We start from the raw sequence: 27,481 nt of genomic DNA on the forward strand, positions 1-27,481 counted from the left end.
TGGGTTGGTGTGACTGTGTGTCTGCACGTGCATATATGCTGCTATGTGGATATGGGATACGCTGGGTATGACAGCTTATGTGGAGTGGGGGCATCACTCAAGTCTGTATCAGAGTACACACAGTCAACACCAGAGGGAGGGACAGCCACCCTGGGCATCCCTAGTGCTGTTGGCTCATGGGCCTGAGCTGGCTCAGCCTTGGATCCTAGGATGACCTGGCATTGGGAAATAAAATTCTGGCTGGGCGCGGTGGTTCATGTCTGTAATCCCAGCACTTTGGGAGGCCGAGGTGGGTGAATCACTTGAGGCCAGGAATTCAAGACTAGCCTGGCCAATATGACAAAACCCTGTCTCTACTAAAAATACAAAAATTAGCCGGGCATTGTTGCGGGCACCAGTAGTAGTTCCAGCTACTCAGGAGGCTGAGGTGGGAGAATCGCTTGAACCCAGGAGGCAGAGGTTGTAGTGAACCAAGATGGCGCCACTGCATTCCAGCCAGGGCGACAGAGTGAGACTCTGTGTCAAATAAAATCAAATAAAAATAAAATTCTCTTTCCTTCATGAGTCCTGGGACATTCCAAGTCATCCGCAATGGCCATTCATCCCAGAGGCACTCAACAGTTTGGGTGATGCGGTTCAACAAGGAGAGTAAACCTATTCTCCCACAACTTCAAGTTAAGCTTATTTCCAAGATAAGCCCATTTTCTGGTTCTATCCTCACAAGGTTCTGATCTGATCTGTCTCAGGATGTGGGTGCCGCCCTGGTCTATCTCAGGATTCAAGTTAAACTCCGGTCTATCTCAGTACCTGGGTTTAGCCTTGTCTGTCTCAAGTACACAGCGTAGCCCTGTTCTACCCAGGACTCGGATTTGGTCCTGGCCTCCTTCATCTCCTAGAACCAGGTTTCTCTTTGGTCTCTCCCAGTTTAGCCATTGTCTCGTTGTCTGTCCTGAGCTTGAGCTTGACTCTAGTTTGTCATAGAGTCAAACCACGAGGCATCTTTTTTTTTTTTTTGAGACAGAGTCTCGCTCTGTTGCCCAGGCTAGAGTACAGTGGCACAATTGCGGCTCACTGCAGCCTCCACCTCCCAGGTTCAAGCAATTCTCCTGCCTCAGCCTCCCAAGTAGCTTGGATTATAGGTGCCCACCACCACGCCCAGCTAATTTTTGTATTTTTAGTAGAGACTGGGTTTCACCATGTTAGCCAGGGTGGTCTCAAACTCCTGACCTCAGGTGATCCACCCACCTCCACCTCCCAAAGTGCTGGGATTACAGGCATGAGCTACCGTGCCCGGCCAACCATGGAGTATCTTAACACCTTGAGGATGTATCCCTGTTCTGTTCCAGGACTTGAATGAACCCCCCGTCTTGGAACCTGAACTGAGCCTGGTCTATCTCAGTACCTGGGCACAACTTGCCCTAGTAGAACGTTCACAATCAGGTGAGAATTTCGTGGCAGAAGTTTCCCCCTCCTGGGCACCTTCTCACGTGTGGAGCACTTCTCTTAAAGTGCTTGGGGCCTCTTGGGTGAACGTCTACTGCAAATGATTGCTGTGTCTCAGGATTAATGAGGGTAAGGGGATTTCATTTCTCCAACACCATCATGTAAAATTCATTAAAGCGGAGTTCGCAGGTCTATTTCAAGGATTATTACCAGGGTTTCTTGATGAGCTATTACACACAGCATAAATCTTCAAGAGGTTTCAAGACTTTACAAGAACCATCCTGAGGCTCACCTCATAGATACTAGAGTTGAACATCCCTCTATCTGAGCTCTCCCCAGCCTCAGACACCAAACCTCAGGTCAGGCATTCAAGATGGTTTTCTCGGTCAGGCACTATGGCTCACCCCTGTAATCCCAGCAACTTTGGGAGGCCGAGGCGGGCGGATCACTTGAAGCCGGGAGTTTGAGACCTGGCCAACATGGTAAAACCCCATATCAACTAAAAATACAAAAATTAGCCGGGTGTGGTGCTGCATGCCTGTAATCCCAGCTATCAGGAGGCTGAGGCAGGAGAATCACTTGAACCTGGGAGGTGGAGGTTGCAGTGAGCCGAGATCATGGCAACATGCGCTAAACAGGAAGGCTCAAAACCTACGGTCACCTGAGCCCAGGTAGGTTGAGGCTCAGTGAAACCAGGATGGTGTCACTGCACTCCAGCCTGGGCAACATAGTGAGACTCTCTCTTGAAAATAATAATAATAAAAATAAAATAAATAAAATAAAGCCGGGTGCGGTGGCTCATGCCTGTAATCCCAGCACTTTGGGAGGCCGAGACGGGCGGATCACGAGGTCAGGAGATCGAGATCATCCTGGCTAACACAATGAAACCCCGTCTCTACTAAAAATACAAAAATAATTAGCCGGGTGTGGTGGTGGGCGCCTGTAGTCCCAGCTACTCGGGAGGCTGAGGCAGGAGAATGGCGTGAACCCGGGAAGTGGAGCTTGCAGTGAGCCAAGATTGCACCACTGCACTCCAGCCTGGGTGACAGAGCGAGACTCCGTCTCAAAAAAAAAAAAAAAAAAAAAAATACAAAATTAGCCAGGCATGGTGGGGCATGCCTGTAATCTCAGCTACTCAGGAGGCTGAGGCAGAAGAATCGCTTGAACCCGGGAGGCGGAGGTTGCGGTGAGCCAAGATTGAGCCATTGCACTCCAGCCTGGGCAACAAGAGTGAAACTCCAATCAAATAAATAAATAAATAAATAAATAAATAAAATAACTTTCTGCTCCCCGGTTGAGAACCACAGCTCTAGACTTAGCCTTGCATTTTCTCTTTACCTTTGTCTTTCTCTAAGGAGTCTTACCCTTACCAAAGCGTCCATCAACACCTGCCTGTATATATGTCCTCAGAGTTCCGATGCATATATGCATCATCTGACTCCTTGACCACTCCTCCTGCCCCGGATATCTCTAAGGCATCTCAAGCCCAACATGTTCAAACTGAAATGCACAGCCTTCCCTCCCAAACCAGTTCTTATCCAATATTCCTCATGTCACCATCTCCATCCTCCCCACCCCTGGGTCAGTGGGTTAGACACCCAGGCATTATCCTCACCCTCATTTTACTCCCTCACTAAATCCTACTGACATTAACTCCTAGATCGCTTTAGAATTCACGCATCATTCTTCATCTCTATCACCATGCAATGATCTAAGCCACTTTCACAATTCAGCAAGTCTAGGCTGTGCGCGGTGGCTCACGCCTGTAATCCCAGCACTTTGGGAGGCCGAGGTGGGAGGACTGCTTGATCCCAGGAGTTTGAGACCAGCCTGGGCAACATATTAGGACCCCAACTCTACTCTAAAAAAAATTTTTTTTTTTGAGATGGAGTCCTGCTCTGTCGCCCAGGCTGGAGTGCAGTGGCCGGATCTCAGCTCACTGCAAGCTCCGCCTCCCTGGGTTCACGCCATTCTCCTGCCTCAGCCTCCTGAGTAGCTGGGACTACAGGCGCCCGCCACCTCGCCCGGCTAGTTTTTTGTATATTTTAATAGAGACGGGGTTTCACTGTGTTAGCCAGGATGGTCTCGATCTCCTGACCTTGTGATCCGCACATCTTGGCCTCCCAAAGTGCTGGGATTACAGGCTTGAGCCACCACGCCTGGCCAAAAAAAATTTTTTTTAATTAGCTGGGTGTGGTGGCACATGCCTGTAGTCCCAGCTACTCAGGAGGCTGAGGCGGGGGGATCACTCAAGCCTGAGAAGTCAAAGCTGCAATGAGCCGTGATCACACCACTACACTCCAGCCTGGGTGACACAGTGAGACCCTGTCTCAAAAATAAATAAATAAATAGTTGTAAAATATGACAAAATTTTTAAATAAAAATAAAGAAAGTCTACTTGGTCTACTTCAATCTACCTTTTTTCTTGCTAGTAACTCTACACATGGGAGCTTCCAGGAAACTTTATTTATTTATTTATTTATTTATTTATTTATTTATTTATTTTTTGAGACGGAGTCTCGCTCTGTCGCCCAGGCTGGAGTACAGTGGCGCGATCTCGGCTCACTGCAAGCTCCGCCTCCTGGGTTCACGCCATTCTCCTGCCTCAGCCTCCCGAGTAGCTGGGACTACAGGCGCCCACAACTGCGCCCGGCTAATTTTTTGTATTTTTAGTAGAGACGGGGTTTCACCGTGGTCTCGATCTCCTGACCTTGTGATACGCCCGCCTCGGCCTCCCAAAGTGCTGGGATTACAGGCGTGAGCCACCGCGCCCGGCCTAAACTTTATTTATTTTTATTACTTATTTATTTTTTTAGACGGAGCCTTGCTCTGTCATCCAGGCTGGAGTGTAGTGGCAGGATCTCGGTTCACTGCAAACTTCGCCTCCTGGGTTCAAGTGATTCTCCTGCCCCAGCCTCCCAAGTAGCTGGGATTACAGGCGCACACCACCATACCTGGCTAATTTTTGTATTTTTAGTAGTGACAGTGTTTCGCCATGTTGGCCAGGCTGGTCTCAAACTCCTGACCTCAGGTGATTTACCCGCCTTGGCCTCTGAAAGCCGAGAAACTTGACGATGCAGGTGTGATCACATTATCCTCCCAGCCAAAACCACATTGGTGGATTCCTTTAATTCTTAGGATAGAGACAAAACTCCTTAACATCGCCACAAGAGCCTGTGGGTCTGCACTTTACTTACTTATCTGCTTTCATCTGGTCTCCTCGCTCCCAGGCCTTCCTTACTTTATTTTAATTTTTTTTCAGAGACAGTCTTGTTCTGTTACCCAGGCTGGAGTGCAGTGGTGCAATCATAGCTTACTGCAGCCTGGAACTCCTGGCTCAAGCCATCCTCCCACCTCGGCCTCCCAAAGTGCTGGGATTATAGGTGTGTGCCACCTCATCTGGCTTTGCAAGGCCTTCTTTAGTCCATCACGTTTTCCGTCCTTCCTCTCACCCCAGGGCCTTGGCATAAGCAATTCCCTCTGCCCAGAGCATCCTTTCCTCTCTGCCTCAGATCTCAGCTCTTGCTTCCTCCAACTTCCAAATTACATCAAATCTCCTTATTAGAAGCTCCTAGAGCACCAAGAATCTTTCCCTCAAAGCTGTTATCACAGCTGCCAATTATATTTATTTACAAGTACATAATCATCACCTACCTCCCTGTTTTGCGGGAGGTGCCACACATCCACGTCTGTTTGATTGAATTTAATTTCTCTGTTAAAAGCACATAAGAAGTCCTCAAAAATACTTATTGAGGGTGCAGTGGCTCACACCTATAATCCCAGCAGTTTGAGAGGCTGAGACGGGTGGATCGCTTGAGCACAGGAGTTCAAGACCAGCCTGGGCAACATAGCGAGACCTTGTCTCTACAAAAAAATTAGATGATGTGGGCTAGGCATGGAGGCTCACGCCTGTAATCCCAGCACTTTGGGAGGCCAAGGTGGGCAGATCACCTGAGGTCAGGAGCTCAAGACCAGCCTGGCCAACATGGTGAAACCCCATCTTTACTAAAAATATGAAAATCAGCCTGGCGTGGTGGCAAGTGCCTGTAATCCCAGCTACTTGGGAGGCTGAGGCAGGAGAATCACTTGAACCCAGAGGTGGAGGTTGCAGTGAGCCAAGGTCCCACCACTACACTCCAGCCTGGTCCGTGTGAGACTCTGTCTCAAAAAAATAAATTAGAAGGCATGGTGGTGTGAGCCTGTAGTCCCAGCTACTCAGGAGGCTGAGGTGAGAGGATGAGCCTAGGGAGGTCGAGGCTGCAGTGAGCTGGGATGGTGCCACTGCAATCCAGCCTGGATGACAGAATGAGACCCTGTCTCAAAAATAAAATCAAATAAAAACAAAATACTTGTCGAATAAATAAATACACGGATGGATAAATGGCTCCGCTGTTTTCAGGATCTAGTCTGAGTGACTTGGCCTGGCATTTGAGGCTCTCCATGACCTCAGGGGCTGAGCTCCCTCCTGGTCTCAGTAAAGGTCAGAGCAAAAACCCAAGGGCACGAGATGCCAGGTGGGGAATAATAATTCAGCAGAAGCAGGAAGTCAGAAGCACAGTGACCAAGACAATTCAGGCCCCTCCACAGAGTCACAGAAATGTTGAGGGAAACACTGACTTTCTTTTCATGGAGTATGGAAGGGGATTCGGATCATTGTTACTTCCTGGCTATTAACAGGCAGAGTGACCTGTCTGATGTCTGTTCTGCCTTGATTCTCCTTGTCTTTTATTTTATTTTTACTTTTAGACAGGGTCTCGCTCTGTTACCCAGGCTGGAGTACGGTGGCATGATCATAGCTCACTGCAACCTCGACCTCCTGGGCTCAAGCAATCCTCTCACACCTCAGCCTTCCAAGTAGCTGGGACTATAGATGCTTGCTACTGCGCCCACCTATTTTTTTTTTTTTTTTTGAGACAGAGGCGGGGTTTCACCATGTTGGTCAGGGTGGTCTCGAACTCCTGACCTCAGGTGATACACCCACCTCAGCCTCCCAAAGTGCTGGGATTACAGGCATGAGCCATGGCGCCCAGCCCCAGCTAATTTAAAAAAAAATTTTGTGTGTGTGCTAGGAGTGGTGGCTCACGCCTGTAATCTCAGCACTTTGGGAGGCCAAGGCAGGCAGATCACCCGAGGTCAGGAGTTCGAGACCAGCCTGGCCAATATGGTGAAACCTCTTCTCTACTAAAAATACAAATATTAGCTGGGTGTGGTGGCAGGCGCCCGCAATCCCAGCTACTTAGAAGGCTGAAGCAGGAGAATTGCTTGAACCCAGGAGATAGAGGTTGCAGTGAACTGAGATCATGCCATTGCACTCCAGCCTGGGCAACAGTGAGACTTCGTGTCAAAAAAAAGAAAAAAAAAAAGCGTGTGTGGAGACTGGGTCTTGCTATGTTGCCCAGAGCAGTCTCAAGTTCCGGGGCTCATGCGATCCTCCCGCCTCAACCTCCCAAAGTTCTGGGATTACAGGCATGAGCCACTGTGCCTGGCCCCCTCCTTATCTTTAAGAAATTCTCCCTGGACCTTAGAAGTCTCTTTAGTCACCACGCTGTTTCTGTGTTCCTCTCTTTCCCCATTTCATCACATCTGATCCATCAGCAAGTGCTGACGGCTCTGCTTCTGAGATGTACCAATCTGCCCACTGCTCACCATTCCAGCTGCCACTGTTCTGGTTCAGACAACACTAGGCTTGCTTGGTCCTTCTGCTTCTACTCTCACTCCATTACCCAACCCACCAGCTAGAGAGATCTTTAAATAATGTGAATCAGATCAAGTCCCTCCACCCTACTGCAAATCGTCCAGCAGCTTCTCACTGCATTTAGAATAAAAGCCAACAACTTTGAGAGGCCGAGGTGGGTGGATCACTGGAGGTCAGGAGTTCAAGACCAACCCAGCCAACATGGCAAAACCCCGCCTCTACTAAAAATACAAAAATTAGCCAGGCGTGGTGGCAGCCACCTGTAATCCCAGTTACTTGGGAGACTGAGGCAGGAGAATCACTTGAACCCGGGAGGTGGAGGTTGCACTAAGCCAAGATTGTACCACTGCACTCCAGCCTGGGTGACAGAATGATATTCCATCTCAAGAAAAAAAAAAAAAAAAGAATAAAAGCCAACAGTTCACTGTGGCTGGAAGCCTCGAATGCAGTGTTCCTTGCCAACCTCTACAACTCCATTCTCTCTCCCTCTCCAGCCTTCTCTTTCCAGAGTGCACCACACTTGTTTCAACCTCAGGGCCTCTGCATGTGCAATACTCTCTCCCATAACGCCCATCTCCCTGGTTCCTTCTCAATCAGCTCCCCAAAGAGCTTACTCCAGTGACCCGACATAATGGGGCTCACCCACTCATACTCTCTCCCACCTGTTGTGTTCTTCTCTTTTCTTTTTTGAGACAGAGTTTTGCTCTGTCACCCAGACTGGAGTACAGTGGTGTAACAATGGCTCACTGCAGCCTCGACCTCCTGGGCTCCAGCGATCCTCCCATTTCAGCCTCCCAAGTAGCTGAGACTACAGGTGCATGCCACCATGCCTGGCTAATTTTTGTATTTTTTTGTAGAGATAGGGTCTCACTACATTGCCCAGGCTTGTCTTGAACTCCTGGGATCAAGCAATCCTCCCACCTCGGCTTCCAAACGTGCTGGGGTTACATACTTATGGTGAGCCACCGCACCTGCCCCCCGCCGCCAGATACTGTTTAACCCTCCGTATTGCGCTTATGACCAGATGATAATTTCTTGTTTATTTGTTTGTTACTGATCTCCTCCCACCACAATGTCAGTTTCACAAGAGCAAGTGGCTTGTCTCACGTGTACCCCTGGCACATAGTAGGTGCTTAATAAATATCTGTTGACTGAATTGACAAAGGAGCGAATAATGGCTTTCTGAGTCCCTGGAGCCCCAGCTATTGGGTTTTGGCAGATTCCCTGCATTCCTTACATAAAGCTCCTATTTCCCTGGGCTGGTTAGGAGGCTTTCAATTCCAAACAGACTCTCTGACTCCCCCCCACCCCCTGGCCGACAGGAGGCAAATGAAAATGAAGAGGGGTGTCAGGGAAGAGCTAACTGCCGAGAGAGGAAACCTGGGAAGGGGAGGAGGGGGATGACTTGAAAGGATGGACCTTCTCCGGCTGGAGCAGGGAAGGAGAGAAACTGGTGGAGCTGCATCAGTGGAGAACAGAGCAACATCACGGGGAATGCAAGCACACGCAGAAGCTGTGAGAAAAGGCTGGAATATTAGACAGAAAAGGGCCGGAATCTCTCTGCACTGCACTGGTGGAGAATATTCATGATAGTAATCATGATTCAACTCAATAAAAACCATGGCCTCGGCCAGGCGCGGTGGCTCACGCCTGTAATCCCAGCACTTTGGGAAGCCGAGACGGGCGGATCATGAGGTCAGGAGATTAAGACCATCCTGGCTAACACAGTGAAACCCTGTCTCTACTAAAAATACAAAAAATTAGTTGGACGCAGTGGCGGGCATCTGTAGTCCCAGCTACATGGGAGGCTGAGGCAGGAGAATGGTGTGAACCCAGGAGGCGGAGCTTGTAGTGAGTCGAGATCGCACCACTGCACTCCAGCCTGGGCTTACAGAGCGAGACTCTGTCTCAAAAAACAAAAACAAAAACAAAAACAAAAACAAAAAAACCCACCACAGTCTCTACCATGCATCGCACCCTTCCTTGTGCCGGGCATCTTTCTGTGCATTGGCCCCCATACTTAGCTCTGATGGGGGAAAGGTGTGACACGTGACAGGGGGTGGGGTGGGGGGGAATCCCAGCTAAGAAGGGCTGGTGAAGCACTTTGGGTGGCTGAGGCAGGAGGATCACTTGAACCTAGGAGTTTGAGATCAGCTTGGACAACATCGTAAAACCCTGTCTCTACAAAAAAATTAAAAATTAGCTGAGCATGGTGATGCATGCCTGTAGTCCCAACTACTCAGGAGGCTGAAGTGGGAGGATGACTTGAGCCCAGGAGGCTGAGGCTGCAGTGAGCTATGATTGCAGCACTGCACTCCAGCCTGAGTGACAGAGCAAGGCCTTGTTTCAAGAGAGGAGAGGGGAGGGAAGGGGAGGGAAGGGGAAGGGGAGGGAAGGGGAGGGAAGGGGAAGGGGAGGGAAGGGGAAGGGGAGGGAAGGGGAGGGAAGGGGAAGGGGAGGGAAGGGGAAGGGGAGGGAAAGGGAGGGAAGGAAGGAAGGAAGGAAGGAAGGAAGGAAGGAAGGAAGGAAGGAAGGAAGGAAGGAAGGAAGGAAGGAAGGAAGGAAGGAAGGGAGGGAGGAAAGAAAGAGAAAAAAGAAAGGGAGAAAGGAAAGAAAGAAAAAGAAAGAATGAGAAAGAAAGGAAGAAAGAAAGGAAGGAAGGAAAGAAAGAGAGAAAGAGAAGAAAAGAAAGGAGAGAAGGAAAGAAGGAAAGAGGAGGGAAAGAAAGAAAGGAGAAAAACAAAAAAAGGAAGGAAAGAAGAAAGAAAGGAAGGGAGGGAGAGAAGGAAGGAAGGAAGCTGGATACAGTGGCCTGTGCCTGTAATTCCAGCTACTTGGGAGGCTGAGGAATTAGACTTGCTTGAGCCTAGAAGGCAGAGGTTGCAGAGAGCTGAGATCACGTCACTGCAGTCCAGCCTGGGTGACAGATTGAGACTCTGTCTCAAAAAATAAATAAATAAATAATAATAATGAAAGAAACGGTGTGGTTAGCAGGGCTGTGCTCAGGGCTCCGTATTCCTGGCTCACTATCCAGGATGGCCGAGTACCCAGACACCCACCTGACTCTAAACTTCCCTCTAAGCTCCTTTCAAAAGAGCCTGAGGGCACTTCTGAGGCCACCTTTGTTAGCTTTGAGATCTTGCTTTACCAGGAGTTCAGAGAATTTCTGGAGATTTGGTTATTTGTGTTCCAAAAGAGGAGCATGTAGGCATTGGAGCGCATGGGGATTCTGACGCCTGTGTTTATCCACAGGCACATGTGAATTCCCACTTTCAGGGCACATGTAGGGTATCTGGACATGCCTGTGACTAGCCACGCACACATGTGCACATCAGTGAAAATCCAGGGAAATGCCATTGTGCATTGGAGGATATGTATGTCTGTGTGCTGTGGCTGATGGCAATTAACATTCCTCTTGTTCACACATGTTCACAAACATTCTATTTCCATAGATTCTGTGTACAAATCGTGAGCCCACAAGTCAACCTGTGTAATGACTTTACATACTGACTCTATATTGATATCGTGGACACTGGATATATCTGTGTTTACTTGCCTTCATCTATTTTTTTTTTTTTGAGATGGAGTCTTGCTCTGTCGCCCAGGCTGGAGGGCAATGGCGCGATCTCGGTTCACTGCAACCTCCGCCTTCTGGTTCAAGCGATTCTCCTGCCTCAGCCTGACGAGTAGCTGGGATTACAGGAACCCACCACTGTGCCTGGCTAATTTTTATATTTTGTATTTAGTAGAGATGGGGTGTCACCATGTTGGCCAGGCTGGTCTTGAACTCCTGACCTCAAGTGATCTGCCTGCCTCGGCCTCCCAAAGTGGTGGGATTACAGGTGAGACCCCCGGAGTTCAAGACCAGGTGTGAGGATCACCCAGCCTTTTTTGGTTTCTTTTTAGAGACAAGATCTCACTATGTCACCCAGGCTGGAGTGCTGGTGCGATCATAGCTCACTGGAGCCTCGACTTCCCGAGTAGCTGGGATTATAGGCATGTACCACCATACCTGGCTAATTTTTTATACTTTTTGTTGTAGAGACAGGATCTCCCTATGTTGCCCAGCCTCATCTTGAACTCCTGAGCTCAAGTGATCCTCCTGCCTTGGCCTCCCAAGTAGCGGAGACGACAGGCGGGTACCACCACACCCAGCTAATTTTTGTACTTTTTGTACAGACAGCCTCGATTTCCCGAGTAGCTGGGATTACAGGCGTGCACCACCATGCTTGGCTAATTTTTACATATTTTGTTGTAGAGACAGGATCTCACGATGTTGCCCAGACTGGTCTTGAACTCCTGGGCTCAAGCGATCCTCCCACTTCAGCCCTCAAAGTGCTGAGATAACAGGTATAAGCCACTGCACCTGGCTGTTGCTTTTATCCTTCATAATTCTGCAGCCATGGACAGAAGTGCGCATACCCATACTCACAAATAGCTCTGTAACATGTGCCAGTGTGTGAGCCCATCACACTGGTGAACACCTCCCTATGAACACCCATGGCCCTCTGTGTGTTCTCCTGAACAGCCAGGTACACACGTGTATGCCCACCAGGAGCCAAAAACATGTTATTCACTAACATATTATCCACACAGAAGGCACACACTTGCGTCCATTCAAGGAACAACTGTGCCCTTCCGTGATTAACTCTCCACACCCATTTGTGTCCAGCTGCCTCTATCCACGAACATTCCTACACTCCTTTCAGGAGGAACTGGCATCTGTATATATCTTTCAGCTGCCATCTTAGGTCTCCCAACGAACTCATTAGCATTGCGGTGAGACCTGAAATATTCCTGCAGAACTTCTGCTATACTAATAAGCCTGATGTCCTGCTGAGGTCACATGGCACTTACAAGGGCTAATGGAGCCAGCCTTGGCCAGCAGAGTTAGGAAACCCTGGACTCCTGGAAGAGCCAGAGAATGTCTGGCTATTTACTCCCAAGAATAAACAAATTTCCTTTCCTTCTCACTGCACCAAGTGCCCCAGCCAGCATCTATCTGCAGAACCAAAGTCATATTTCAAGATACATTTTTGGCCCCAATACTATCCTGGCATCACACTAACGGCTACATCTACTTGTTATTCTACTGAAGGTTGCATTACTCTGATGGGCACTACACTGGGAGCTGCATCACCAGACTTGTCATTATATTGAAGGCCACATCACTATCATGGGCACTACACTGAGGGCTGCATCACCAGACTTGTCATTATACTGAAGGCTGCATTACCTGGTTGGGCATTACACTGAGGGTTGGATCATCAGACCTGTCTGAACCATCCTGTTAGTCTTGCCCTTAGGTCTCCAATCCCAGGCTGAGTATTTGTGTGTGTGTGCGTGTGTATGTGTGTTTTGAGACAGAGTCTCACTCTGTCACCTAGGCTGGAGCTCGGTGGCAGGATCTCGGTGCTCAATGCAACCTCCGCCTCCCAGGTTCAAGTGATTCTCCTGCCTCAGCCTTCTATGTAGCTGGGATTATAGGCATGTACCACCATACCCAGATAATTTTTGTATTTTTAGTAGAGATGGGGTTTCACCACGTTGGCCAGGCTGGTCTCAAAGCCCTGACCTCAGGTGATCCACCCACATCTACCTCCCAAAGTGTTGGGATAACAGGCATAAGCCCAGCCCAGTCTGAGTATTCTGAGTATTAAACTGAGGGCTTCATAACTAGAAAGGTAAACTTAAGAGGCAACACTTTCCCTCAGCACTGGTAGCTCCTCTGTGTGGGGTGTGAAGGGGCAAGCAGAAGTGGGGTTGAGAAGTGATTCTGAGGTGCCTGGTAGGACTAGAGAGATGAGGAAAATTGGGGATCCTGAAGCCACACACTGGGGGTGGGATGCCAGAATACAGAAAAGCACCTATTACATCAAGAGTTGGAATTCTGGCCAGGCGTGGTGGCTCACACCTGTAATCCCAACACTTTGGGAGGCCAAGGTGAGAGGATCACTTGAGGACAGGAGTTTGAGACAAGCCTAGGCCACATAGTGAGCTCCGTCTCTACATAAAATGCAAAAATTAGCCAGGTGTGGTGGTACACACCATAGTCCCAGCTATTTGGGAGGCTCAGGCAGGAGGATCGCTTGAGCACAGGATGTCGAGGCTACAGTGAGCTATGATCATGCCAATGCACTCCAGTCTAGGTGACAGAGTGAGACCCTGTCTTGGGAGAAAAAAAATATGTTAGGGCCGGACACAGTAGCTCATGCCTGTAATCCCAGCACTTTGGGAGGCTGAGGTGGGTAGATAGCCTGAGTTCAGGAGTTCAAGACCAGCCTGGCCAATATGTTGAAACCCCGTCTCTACTAAAAATACCAAAAAAAAAAGGCCGGGCACAGTGGCTCATGCTTGTAATCCCAGCACTTTGGGAGGTCGAGGCAGGCAGATCACGAGGTCAGGAGATTGAGACCATCCTGGCTAACACGGTAAAACTCCATCTCTACGAAAAATACAAAAAATTAGCTGGGCGTGACGGCGGGCGCCTGTAGTCCCAGCTACTCGGGAGACTGAGGCAGGAGAATGGCGTGAACCCGGGAGGCAGAGCTTGCAGTGAGCTGAGATCCGGCCACTGCACTCCAGCCTGGGCGACAGAGCGAGACTCCGTCTCAAAAAAAAAAAAAAGGCCGGGCGCGGTGGCTCAAGCCTGTAATCCCAGCACTTTGGGAGGCCGAGGCGGGCGGATCACAAGGTCAGGAGATCGAGACCACAGTGAAACCCCGTCTCTACTAAAAATACAAAAAATTAGCCGGGCGCGGTGGCGGGCGCCTGTAGTCCCAGCTACTCAGGAGGCTGAGGCAGGAGAATGGCGGGAACCCGGGAGGCGGAGCTTGCAGTGAGCCGAGATCGCGCCACTGCACTCCAGCCTGGGCAACAGCGTGAGACTCCGTCTCAAAAAAAAAAAAAAAAAAAAAAATTATCCAGGCATGGTGGCAGATGCCTGTAGTCCCGGCTACTCAGGAGGCTGAGGCAGGAGACTCACTTGAACCCGGGAGGCAGAGGTTGCACCACTGCACTCCAGCATGGGCGACAGAGTGAGATTCCGTCTCAAAAAAAAAAAAAAAAGTTGGAATTCAACCTTCCTAAGCCACTAGTGCTGAAGGGGCTGGAAAGATTGAGATTGGTTCATCTCGGAGGCTGTGGATCCTTGTCCTGTCTCTGCTATTCCTACCAGGAGCCTCTGCCAAAAACCTACCTTGCCATGCCCTTGAGAAGAGATGCTTTACCTACAGGTACAGGCCTTGGCAGCCTGGCACAGGAGCTATACCCTGAGCAGTCTCAACATGTGCCACATCCTCAGATGTGCACCACATGCCCCATCGCACCTCAACACAGTCAGGCATGCCTTTGTCACGCTCAGACATTCTGCACGCAAGACACGCTCTCATCCACTCCAACGCGTCCCTTGGGTTCAGACACAACTGATGGCCATCAGATTGCCCTTACACGAAGGGGTGTGCTTGCCATGAAGACACGCTCAAACATGCTATGACATGCTCTGATACGCAGGGGGCACGCACACACCCAAGCATGCTTTCGCAGGGGCCAGGCAGGTCTGCAGCCTCTGCCAGAGTCTACGCGCCCGTGGCCACCTTGCCCTTCCGGATGGATTGATGGGGCGGCGGGGAGAAGGCTGTTATAAATTAAACATTGAGACACTGTCTGAGCACCAGGCTCTGCCATCCACTCATTGGCTGGTTCCCTCCCAGGAGGCTGCAGGTACGCAAGGTGGGGGAGAGGGCAGGGGAAGTGGCTCGCTTAATTAATTAGTCCTAATTGAGATATCTTTGCAAATATCCCTTTATTGAAGGACACCATTCCATCCGTTTCCTGGGAATTTGTCGCCTCTATTTGTCTCTGGCCCCTGAGTATCGCAGAAATGACAAGACAAGAAAGAGCACTCCCAAGAGCTGCTCGAACCTTAGCTGTGTTTCTCATCATGACAGCAGCACTGAGGGACAGGCAGGAAGGCTCAGAGATTCACAGAGATCCAGGCGGAGGGGCAGAGAGATTAGGCAAGGGGAGATGCGAAAACTCAAATACAAACCGAACTGCAGAGCCAGAGATACGGACTCTGAAATACAGGAAGAGAGAGACGCAGGCAGAGAAAACTTTGCAACTGGGAGGACCAGAGTGGGGACAGATGGACGCGCGGCTGGGCAGACAAACCTCCCCTCTGCCTTTTCCCGCCTGGCTTGGCCTCCCCCACCTCCTGGGCAATCCGCTCTCTGCAGCAGCAGCGGTAACAATCAGGCCTGATTCCTTTTGGCCCTAGCTACCCTCCCCTTCCCTCTCCCTCCCCCAGTCACTCCTGCAATCATCTCCCTTGTTCAAAATGAGCTTCTGCAGCTGCAGCCCAGACAGCTGTTCCATCTTGGAGCCAGTACTGGGCCTGGTGGCTGGGTCCTAGAGGGACGCCCTCCCAAGCGGCAGCAGGGGAGGGGAAATGGTGCTGGGGGGCAGAGGGGGCAAGGGGTCACCTGGAGCTTGGGAGCCCACCTCCATCTCCAGTCAACGCTTGGCCCCATCACCAGCGTACCCAGGGGGTCCAGACACTCCCAACGCCTCTCTTTGGGACCCTCAAGAGAGGTGGCCTGGGGCTGGGTGTGGTGGCTCACGCCTGTAATCCCAGCACTTTGGGTAGCTGAGGCGGGTGGATCACTTAAGGTCAGGAGTTTGAGACCAGCCTGGCCAACATACTGAAACCTCATCTCTACTAAAAATACAAAAATTAGCTGGGTGTGGTAGCGCACTCCTGTAGTGCCAGCTACTCAGGAGGCCGAGGCATGAGAATCGCTTGAACCCAGGAGGTGATTGAGGGAGGTTGCAGTGGGCCAACATGGTGCCACTGCACTCCAGCCTGGATGAGGCGAGATTCCATCTCAAAATAAATGAATAAACAAACAAACAAATAAATAAGAGAGGTGGTCTGGGTCATCCTGCCCTCTGTCACCAAATCCTCCCTAACATCCAACACAGGTCCTAGCCCTAGAAGCCTCTCTCGCTCAAGAATTCTAGTCTGTTTCCCAGGGTCCTCGTCAGGGTCCTATGGTGAGATGGAGACAGAATCCCAGAGATAGAGACAGACGGACACAGAGGGACATGGAGAGACAGACATGAATGAGATAAAGAGACAGATATAGGCCGGGCATGGTGGCTTACGCCTGTAATCCCAACACTTTGGGAGGCCGAGGTGGGTGGATCACTTGAGGTCAGGAGTTCGAGACGAGCCTGGCCAACATGGCAAAACGCCATCTCTACTAAAAATACAAAAAATTAGCTGGGCTTGGTGGTGCACGTGTCTGTAATCCCAGCTACTTGGGAGGCTGAGGCAGGAGAATCACTTGAACCCAGGAGGCGGAGGTTGTAGTGAGCAAAGATTGTGCCACTGCACTCCAGTTTGGGTCACAGAGTGACAATCCATCTCAAAAAAATAAAATAAAATTTAAAAATTTGAAAAATCTAAAGTCCCTGAAAAACCCCCCTCCCCACAACATGATATGGCTCCCATCACCTCCCTTCCCTCACCTCCTCTCCCTCTTCCCCTCACTCACTATGCTCCAGACATGGGCCTCCTCCCTGTTCCCCCAACACGCCAGGCAAGGTCTTGCCTCATGCTCTTTGCAGGGGCTGTTCCCTCTACTTATAACTCTCTGCCTCCTGAAATCCTCCCTCTTCCCCCCTTTACATCCTTCCGATCTCTGCATATATGTTACCTCCTCAGAGAGGCCACTCAATCTAAAATAATTCCTCCCTTATTCTTCTCTTATTTTTTGTTGTTGTTGAGACGGTTTCACTCTGTCACCCAGGCTGGAGTGCAGTGGTGTGGTCATAGCTCACTGTAGCCTCCAACTCCTGGGCTCAAGCAATCCTCATGCTTCAGCCCCCTGAGTAGCTGGGACGACAAGTGTGCACCACCATGCCCAGCTAATTCTTTTTATTTTTCTTTTATTTCTTTTTTTTTTCTTTTCCTAGATGGAGTTTTGCTCTTCTTGCCCAAGCTGGAGTGCAATGGTGTGATCTCGGCTCACTGCAACCTCTGCCTCCTGTCCTGCCTCAGCCTCCTAAGTAGCTGGGGTTACAGGCGCCCGCCATCACACCTGGGTAATTTTTTTTTTTTTTTTGAGACGGAGTCTCGCTCTGTCGCCCAGGCTGGAGTGCAGTGGCGCGATCTCGGCTCACTGCAAGCTCCGCCTCCCGGGTTCACGCCATTCTCCTGCCTCAGCCTCCCGAGTAGCTGGGACTACAGGCGCCCACAACCGCGCCCGGCTAATTTTTTGTATTTTTAGTAGAGACGGGGTTTCACCGTGGTCTCGATCTCCTGACGTTGTGATCCGCCCGCCTCGGCCTCCCAAAGTGCTGGGATTACAGGCGTGAGCCACCGCGCCCGGCCAATTTTTTTTTTTTTTGGAGACAGAGTCTTACTCTGTTGCCCAGGCTGGAGTGCAGTGGCGCAATCTCGGCTCACTGCAAGCTCCGCCTCCCGGGTTCACGCCATTCTCCTGCCTCAGCCTCCTGAGTAGCTGGGACTGCAGGCACCTGCCACCATGCCCAGCTAATTATTGTATTTTTCGTAAAGACGGGGTTTCACCGTGTTAGTCAGGATGGTCTCGATCTCCTGACCTCATGATCTGCCCGCCTCGGCCTCCCAAAGCACTGAGATTACAGGCATAAACCACCGGGTTTCACCATGTTGGCCAGGCTGGTCTTGAACTCCTGACTTCAGGTGATCCACCCACCTTGGCCTCCCAAAGTGCTGGGATTACAGGTGTGAACCACCGTGCCTGGCTAAAAATGTATTTTCTTTCTGTGTAGAGATGGGGTCTTGCTATGTTATCCAGGCTGATCTCGAACTCCTGCCCTCAAGCAATCTTCCCACCTTGACCTCCCAAAGGGCTGAGATTACACATATGAGCCACTGTGGTCAGCCTATTTTAATTTTTTGTAGAGACAGGATCTTGCTGTGTTGCCCAGGATGGTACTGAACTCTTAGCCTCAAGCAATCTTCCCACCCCTGCCTTCCAAAGCTTGAGAATTACAGGCATGAGCCACAGTGCCACTCTAAGAGCCTTTTGCTGAGAGCTGCTCAGCCTCTCCTTATTCTTCCCATAAAGCAAAGGGTCCCCCTCAAACAGCATACCCCTTCTCCATCTCCCCTTCTTTCTCTCCAGCCCCCCAGGAGGAGGGGATGGTTAAGGGTATAACATACAAGATTCAAGTATTTCACTTCAGGCCTTGAAATGATGGCCGCAGCTGGCAATACAGCTGACAGCTCTTAGTCTGGTCCTGGATTTATGATCCCCAGGTGAGGAGCCATTCTGCCGAAGGCTCCCGTCCCACAGGGATGGTTTATGGCTGGGAGTTGGCCAAAGGTAGTAGCGGCAGCTTCCTCCCCACGTCTTCCCAGAGATGGTCTGTAACCACAGGAATGCTAAGCTGCTTCTGCAATTCAGGAGGAGGAAGCCAGAGAGAAGCAGGACCCCTGATGCTCTAGGCTCACCGCCACCACACCTCTGAGTTCCTTTTTAAAGCCAAACACCAGCATCCAACCTTCCGCCTCCTGACTTTGGGAATCCATACTGCTTCGTTTCCTGAACCCCTCAGCCTCTCCAACGCTGGGACGCTACACCTTCCAACATCTCCTCCTAACTGAGCACCTACTATGTGCCTGGTCACTTTCCATTTGTTATCCCCAGTCCTGAGGAAGGTGAAATGATTTAGACACTTGAGAAATATTTATTCCAGGCTCGGCTAGAAGGGTAAACAAAACAACCCCTCCTTACTACACACCTACTATGCGCCCGTTATTTATCTGTTTTTGTTTGAATCCACAAATCCTTATGAAGGTGTGGTTGTGGATTCAGTCATCTGACAAATACTTATTGTAGTCCTACTACGCGTCATACCTTAGGGTTCACTAGTGAGCAAAACACAGATGTCTTCAAGGATCTTACAGTCTCATGAAGACTCTAAATTCCCCCTGACTAATAAGGAAATCAAATCCCAACTTCTCAGGAGGTTAAGACGGAGGAATGGGCCGGGCGCGGTGGCTCAAACCTGTAATCCCAGCACTTTGGGAGGCCGAGACGGGCGGATCACGAGGTCAGGAGATCGAAACCATCCTGGCTAACACGGTGAAACCCTGTCTCTATTAAGAAATACAAAAAACTAGCCGGGCGAGGTGGCGGGCGCCTGTAGTCCCAGCTACTCGGGAGGCTGAGGCCGGAGAATGGCGTGAACCCGGGAGGCGGAGCTTGCAGTGAGCTGAGATCCGGCCACTGCACTCCAGCCTGGGCGACAGAGCGAGACTCCGTCTCAAAAAAAAAAAAAAAAAAAAAAAGACGGAGGAATGACTTGGGCCTAGGAGTTCCAGGTGTCAGTGAGCTATGATGGCACCACTGCACTCCAGCCTGGGTGACAGAGTGAGACTCTTTCTCTAAAAATAATAATATTAATAATAATAACAATAAGGAAATTGTGGCTTAGAGAAATTAAATAATTTTCCCCCAAAGTCACACAGCTAGTAAATTACAGGGCCAGAATTCAAACCCAGATATGTCTGACTCGAAAGTCTTATCACTAACTGAGCATCTGCTATCTTAGGCACTGATCTGGGGGTTTTCAAACGTAAAAGTTCTTGACATAGAAGAGGCACTTGATAGTCTTGCGGAATAGGCTGGGTGCTGGTGGCTCATGCCTGTAATCCCAGCATTTTGGGAGGCCGAGGCGGGAGGATCCCTTGAGCCCAGGAGTTCAAGACCAGCTTGGGCAACATGGTGAGACACTCCATCTCCTAAAAAAAAAAGTTTTGTGGAATAAATACAATGGATGGAAGGATAGATGAATAGATGGAGAGGCAGATGGATGGTAGAAGGATGGATGCATAGAGGATAGAAAAAGAGATAGTTGGATGATGGATAATGGATGGATGGAGGGATTAGTGAATGCAAGTATACAGAGATGGATGGATAGAAGAATGGATCCATGATAGGACAGAGAGACAAATGACGAATCATGGATAGATGAAAAGAGATGGGTGGAAGGATAAAGAGATGGATGTGTGAAAGGATGGAGGTACAGATGGATGGACAGATGGAATAATGGGTGGGTGTATGAGTGAATGGATGGATAGAAAAATGGATGGGTAGATGAAATAATGGATGGATAGATGGATGGACTGATGGAATAATAGGTGGATGGATGAATGAATGGAGAGATGGATAGCAAGACAGATGGAAGGATGGACGTAAAAATAGATGGATAGGCTATCTATTTTTGGCTAACACTGTGAAACCCTATCTCTACTAAAAATACAAAAAATTAGCCGGGCGTGGTGGCGGGCACCTGTAGTCCCAGCTACTCAGGAGGCTGAGGCAGGAGAATGGCGTGAACCTGGGAGGTGGAGCTTGCAGTGAGCCGAGATTGCACCACTGCACTCCAGCCTAGGCAACAGAGCGAGACTCCGTCTCAAAAAAAAAAAAAAAGGCCGGATACGGTGGCTCACGCCTGTAATCCCAGCACTTTGGGAGGCCGAGGCGGGTGGATCACGAGGTCAGGAGATCGAGACCATCCTGGCTAACATGGTGAAACCCCATCTCTGCTAAAAATACAAAAAATTAGCCAGGTGAGGTGGCGGGCACCTGTAGTCCCAGCTACTCGGGAGGCCGAGACAGGAGAATGGCGTGAACCCGGGAGGCAGAGCTTGCAGTGAGCCGAGATCGCACCATTGCACTCCAGCCTGGGCGATGAGCAAGACTCCATCTCAAAAAAAAAAAAAAAAGATGGATAGATGGATGGAAGCAGGGATGGATGGATGTACGAAGAGATATATGGAAGGGTGTAAGGTTGGCAATTTGAATAGCAGATCTCTGTTACAACAATTCTGTGAGGTAAGACATCATCCTGATTTTATAGATGAGAAAACAATAGCTTGGAGTGACAAAGGCAGTGGCCAGAGTCATAGAGCAAGTTGGGGACAAAATCTAGATTCCAACATAGGTCTATCAGACTCCCAAGATGGACACCCTCATGTCACAGTGCCCTCCCAGCCCTCACCCTGAGTACCTTAACTTCTCACTTCTCAGATCCCTTTTGACAAAGTATAATGAGACTGAGGGATGGGGTGGTGCCAGGGATGGGAGGGCCATTGGCTTTCAGCAGGTGAATTCATGGAAGCATTGGATGAAGGTGCTGTTAGCTACGAATGGGCCAGAGTGGAGATCAGGTCTGTTTGGGCACACACACACACACACTTACAGAAAACACACAGCACACAGGGCATCCTACCCATATGCGTACAAGGCAGGCACACACGCACACTTTCATAAATACACACTTGCACTTATATGCACACATTTATAAAGACATAACTGTCCACACATATGCACACGAAGATACTTGCACACATGTCTGCACAGATACGTATGCATACACAAAATCATAACTCATAGACATGCTCTTGCATACTTATGTATGCATTCTGCAGACACACCATATACACACATTTACACACACCTGCACAGAACACATGCACACAGACTCACATGCTTTCGATGGTGGTGGAGGGAAATTTGGCTTCTGATTTCAATGAGATACCATCTCTCTCCCTTCTCAGACGGCAACGGCAAGAAGCCTGTCATACTCATGTATAACAAACTCATATGCACACACGCAATCTTGTAACACACGCAAACCCATAGTCGGGGACAGGCAATTGCAGATATGTCCACATCCAAGCACAGTCACTCAGGGACACACCCACACTCATTCTGGGATGCACCCTCACACACAGGAAGACACACCCAGACCCCATGTCAGCAGTATACATAAACTTTCTCCACTCCCATTCCCCCCATATACACACGGAAACACACACATATAGACACACCAGGACATACCCAAGTAATAAGCACTTGATGTGACAGATACACAGAAACACACCGTCTCACACATTGGCTGCCAAGTCTAATCTAGCCTGAAAGCTCTTACCTGTGTCAAGCCCAATACTACCCCCACCAGGGGCTGGATAAAGCCTTCTCAGGTGTCCCCACCACCACCACACACACACTTGCCTTCGACCCTAGGGAGCAAATCTTCTTTGCCCCCAGCAAGGAGAAAGAAGCTGCATGATGACCATTTGGGGCTAAGCAAGGGAGGGTTGGTGAAGAGTTGGGGCTAAAGAAAGGGAGCCCCAGGCATCGCAGCCTGGGTTTGGGGGACGATTTAGGAGAAGCCCCCAAACAGATGGAACAGGTGTGGGGCTACCAGAGGTTGAGGAATAGGAGGGGAGGGGCACATCTGGAGGAGGCCCAGGGAAGTTTGCAATGAAGGAAGCCCCTCCCCTCTCTCCCCAGGACACCACTATGAACCCCACTGAGTTCTCTCCTTCCCCGATCCAGGGAAGCTCTGTAGCGATCCAGGGAAGCTCTGTAGCAGGGAAGCTGGAGGATAAAGCCACAAAGGGGGATGGGATGGGAAGGCGCAATCCCGGAGCTCCTGGAGGCAGTGTCAGCTCCGGCCCCAGTCTGCGCCCTTTCTACCTCCCAGGGAGGGTGAGTTATGGGGATAAATATTCAGCACATGGCGAGGCAAGAATGGAGGAAGGGGTGCAGGCGAGAGAAAAAGAGACACAAACTCTCAGACAGCGCCACAGAGCCAGAGACAGAGACAGGGAGAGACAGAAATATTAATAGAAAGAGACCCAGAGACGCAAAGCAGGGGAAATAGACCCAGACAGAACTACTCAGAGACGCCAAGACGGAACCAGGCAGAGACCTTGAAGGTGGAGACACTCGGAAACCCCTGGATCCTCCCCTCTTTCAGAGACAGGGTTTTTCTAAACCCCCGAGTCTCACCGTCCTCCCGCTGCACCCCACTCAGCCCGGACTCCGCTCAATTCCGCAGCCCTTGTCGCCTCCGCCCTGGGGCTGGAGCGAGCCCGGTACACTGTTGGCGCTCAGACATTGCTCACTAATAATAATAATAATCAATAATAACAACAAGAACCATGCCAAATGGCGCGGAGATGGCTGCGGGTCCCGGGGCTCCTTCTGCCTCCACGTCCGACCCTGGAACCCCGAGAGGGCGTCCCCTACCCAGGCGCGCCGGGAAGGGTCGTGGGGAGCATGGGGGTAGGGGGGTACAGGTGGGGGCCCCCGGGGGCTGCGGCGGCGGTAGTGGCGGTGGCGCGGGCACCACGCCCCCCGGGAGCGCCCCCCGCGCGGCAGCCACTCACGATTTTCTCGGAGGCGCCCGCACGGGACACGGTGCCGTTGAGCCCCACGAGCGAGGGCAGCGTCTGCGACATCCAGTTGGTGACCATGGCCATGGTGCTCAGCACAGCCCCGATCTTGAGCAGCGGCACCGACATCGCGCCCCCGCCTCATGCCCCGCGGCCGCCCGCCGCGCTTCCCTTCTCTGGCCCGCAGCGGGGCGCTCTGTCCCTCGACACCCAGGCGCCCCGGGGGGCGTGGGGGAGGGGGCACGAGCGCAAGCTGCGGGTGGGGGGGTTCCGGGCTGGGGTGAGGGGGGGCTCGGGGACGCGGGCTGCGGCTCGGCGCGCCTGGCGGGCTCCTCTTATAAAGCGCCGGCTCGGCCCCCCGCCCCCTCCAGCGCCTCCGCGCCGGGCACTTCCAGCCGCCGTGACGTCACGGCTCCGGCCCGGAGCCCGGCGGGGGGCGGGGGGCGCCCAGACTGCCCTCACCTCCCCATCCAACAGCCTCGCCCGCCCCCCGCCGGGGACCGCTCCATGGGGCGGGGGATCTCCCCCTGGTGGCATTCCCCAAGAGCCCCACCCCCACCGCGGTGTCATTCCCCAGCCCCGCCCCCCAGCGGTATTCCCCCCCACGCCGCTCCCCCTAGGCGGTGTTCCCGGACCGCCTCCCGCGCGCAGCCCCTCTCCGAGCCCCAGCCGCGGGACCCCGCGCGTAAAGGCGCACTCGGCCCACCCCGGCCACCTGAAGAGGGCAGGGGGCCGGAGTCGCAAGTCCCCACCCACTTACTGTTGAGACACCCACCCTGGCTCCCTAAAACCTTGGAGAGCGGGCATTGGGGGGCGTGGGGGGGCGACACGCTCGTGCGCTCCCATGAATCGGGTCACCAAGAATCTCCTTTAGCTGCGGGAAGGGGCTTCCTTCCCGGGCACTGAGACCACTCTAGGGATCCCTCGGTCATTTCGTGCCCCAAGGGTGGCGTGATCCAGGGCCAGCAGACGCAATTGCTTGGGTGCAGGTGCGGTGCTGGGGTCACTTCGGCCACGGGAGGAGTTCCTACGACAACCAAGGGCAGCATCCTACCCAGGGACCGCGGAGACCCAGTACGCAGCTTTTAGGAGGCGAGTCTCGGGCAGGTGTAGACTCGCAACTTTAACTTGGGGTGGGGGCGGGGCACTCACGCTTCGGACCTTTCTCGCGGCCCCGGGGACCTGCTCCCGGCCTGCCCCCTCGGGGGAGCTGGAAGCGCAGTGCCCTCGCCGCCCACCCGTCCGCCCACGCACCAGCCGGTGGCGGCGGCCGCGGGGCCGCGAAGAGCAGCGCCGGGCTGGTTTTAATTTCCTCTGTTTTGCCTGCACTCACGCCCCCTCCTGGCGTCCCCGCGTCACCTCGCGCCGCCGCCGCCGTCGCCCTCAGCCCGCGGCCGCCGCCATCTGGAGGCGGCGATGACTCAGGCCTTTCCAGGCGACGGCCTGGGGCTGAGGGCTCGGGCTGGGGAGAAGCGCTAAGGATGAGGGGGGAGTGGGGCTGGGGGTCTTGAACAGTCTTTTTTTCTGAGCTGGACAACACCGAGATGGAAGTGTGACCTGCGGGGATGACTGTTCCTCTCTGCCTCAGTTTCCCCATTTGCCAAGTGGGTGGTGGAGACCTAACACGTGTAAAGGGCTTGGTCATCCTGAGAATCAGGTAATTTACTGAGCATCTACTATGTCCCAAGTACTGTGAACAACAGACAAAAATGTCTGCCTGTATGAAATTGAATATTCTTTTCTCTCTCTCTCTCTTTTTTTTTTTTTTTTTTTTTTTTTGGTAGAGATGGGCATCTCTCTATGTTGCCCGGGCTGGTCTCGAAACCCTGGCCTCAATCGATCCTCCTACCCTGGCCTCCCAAAGTGTTGGGATTCCAGGAGTGAGCCTCCAGGTTGGATGTGAAGATGAATATTCTATGGGGTGAGACAGTCAAGAAATAGGGGAAAAAGTAAAGTACGTAAGATATTAAGAGGAAGGGGAAGTAAACTTTAAACAGGGTGATTGGAGAAAGGGACGTTTAAGCAGAGACCTGAAGAAAGTGAGGAAAGGGGGGCTGGCCCAGTGGCTCACATCTGTAATCCCAGCACTTTGGGAGGCCAAGGCGGGCGGATCACGAGGTCAGAAGATAGAGACCATCCTGGCTAATGCAGTGAAACCCTGTCTTTACTAAAAATACAAAAAATTAGCCGGGCGTGGTGGCGGGCACCTGTAGTCCCAGCTACTCAGGAGGCTGAGGCAGGAGAATGGCGTGAACCCAGGAGGCAGAGCTTGCAGTGAGCTGAGATCCGGTCACTGCACTCCAGCCTGGGCGACAGAGCGAGACTCCATCTCAAAAAAAAAAAAAAAAGAAAGAAAGAAAGTGAGGAAGGGAACCATTTGGATATCTGGGGGAAGAGAGTTCCAGGCAACAGGAACAGCAAGTGCAAAGGCCCTGGGGCAGGAGTGTTCCAGGACCAGGAAGGAGGCCAGCATAGTTGGAGTGAGCCAGGGGGAGAATAAGGGATGATGATGTTTGTAAAATACTTTACAAGTGTCTGGGACATGGTAAGTTTTTCAAATAGTAGCTACCATTGTTGTTATTATTTGAGGCCGGGCACAGTGGCTCATGCCTGTAATCCCAGAACTTTGGGAGGCCGAGGCGGATGGATCACTTGAGGCCAGGAGTTCGAGACCAGCCTGGTCAACATGGTAAAACTCTGTCTCTACCAAAAAAACAAAAATTAGCCGGCTATGGTGGCGCACGCCTGTAACCCAGCTACTTGGGAGGTTGAGGCGGGAGAATTGCTTGAACCCGGGAGGCGGAGGTTGCAGTGAGCGGAGATCGAGCCACTGCACTCCAGCCTTCCAGCCTGGGCGACAGACAGAGTGAGACCCTGTCTAAAAAAAAAGAAAAAAGAGTTCTTACCAGCTTGTTCTAAAGCTTTCATTGATGAGTGCTAAACACTTTGCAGATGCATTGTTAACAGTTGCTGCAACATCCATGAACAGTACAGCGACACTCCTATTTCCAGGTAAGGAAACTGAGCTCAGAGAGGAGAGGGACCCAGATCAGGGGAACCCAGCATGGAAGTGGGGGCCCAGGTTTTGAAACCAGGTCTGTCTGATTTCAGATCCTAAGACCAACTGGGCTCCAGGCCTCCTGGCTTAGACAATTTGGAACCCAACCCAACTTTCTCACTCTCTGGCCATGGGTGCTGTGGGAAACTGCCTTAGTTCAGCGCATCCAAGCTTCTTCAAGGAGTGGTCTGTGCTCAAGTTTGCACTTCTTGCATTTAATTCCTCGCCTCCCACCTCCCCAGCATTTCCAAAACTCCTCTCACCGAAGGTGCCAATTTGCCAGGTCCGTACCCTCATGCCAGTCCTCCTTAGGTCATTCTCACAGTCAGTCAGTCTCCATGCACCATCACCTTCTTGAAACTCCTTTTTCCCTTGACTTCAGAGACACGGTATCACTTCCTAGTTCTGCGCCCACCTCTCTGGCTGTGCCGTCGCTGTCTCCTGCTACTCCCAAAAACTCTGTATCTTTCAGGGCTTTGTCTGGGTTCCCTGCCACTCTCATTCTGCCTGGACCATCACACCCACTCTCAAAGTTTTGGCTGCATCTGGGACACTGCTACCTCAGGACCTTTGAACTTCCTGTTCCCTCTACACAAAACACTGTTACCAATGATGCCCCACATGACTTGTTCCTTTACTTAATTAATGTAGTTTTTAGAGGCAGGGTCTTGCTCTGTCACCCAGGCTGGAGTGCAGTGGTTCGATCATAGCTCACTGCAGCCTCTAACTCCTAGGCTTAAGCTATCCTCCCGCCTCAGCCTCCCAAGTAGCTGGGACTATGGATGCGAGCCACCATTCCCAGTCCTTTATTTAATTTATATCTCTGCTCTGTCATTGTGTGGGTCAGAGCCATGCCCTGCCCTTCCCCCAAGAAAACTACATTTCCCAGATTCCATTGCATACTGGCTTCCTGTTCGGTTTATCCAATGGGAGGCACTGGAGGGAGATGGGAGCTTGGAGAGGAAGGGAGAAGCCAACGTGTTTCTCTCCTGTGTCCGCTTGGGGTGAACGGTGTTTTCCAGCAGTGGCTACGCCTCCTCCA

At 51.5% G+C, this 27,481-nt stretch overlaps 1 protein-coding gene across 3 annotated transcripts in view; it reads right to left on the bottom strand.

The window, feature by feature from the left end:
- The window catches only part of LOC105478247 (olfactomedin 2), an 85,990-nt gene that overhangs the window by 40,776 nt on the left and 17,733 nt on the right, over positions 1-27,481 (bottom strand). The window contains exon 1 of one of the 3 annotated variants that reach the window (XM_011735404.2): positions 23,376-23,695. The exons of 1 other annotated variant lie outside the window; for it this stretch is intronic. In XM_011735404.2, the coding sequence (XP_011733706.1) occupies positions 23,376-23,510 (135 nt within the window). In that variant the 5' untranslated portion in view covers positions 23,511-23,695. Of the gene's footprint in view, positions 1-23,375; positions 23,696-27,481 lie in introns of those variants that run through there. One more of the 3 variants, XM_011735474.3, reaches the window with a different exon arrangement.

Source organism: Macaca nemestrina, chromosome 20 (genome assembly GCF_043159975.1).
Source record: "Macaca nemestrina isolate mMacNem1 chromosome 20, mMacNem.hap1, whole genome shotgun sequence".
Lineage (NCBI taxonomy): Eukaryota > Metazoa > Chordata > Mammalia > Primates > Cercopithecidae > Macaca > Macaca nemestrina.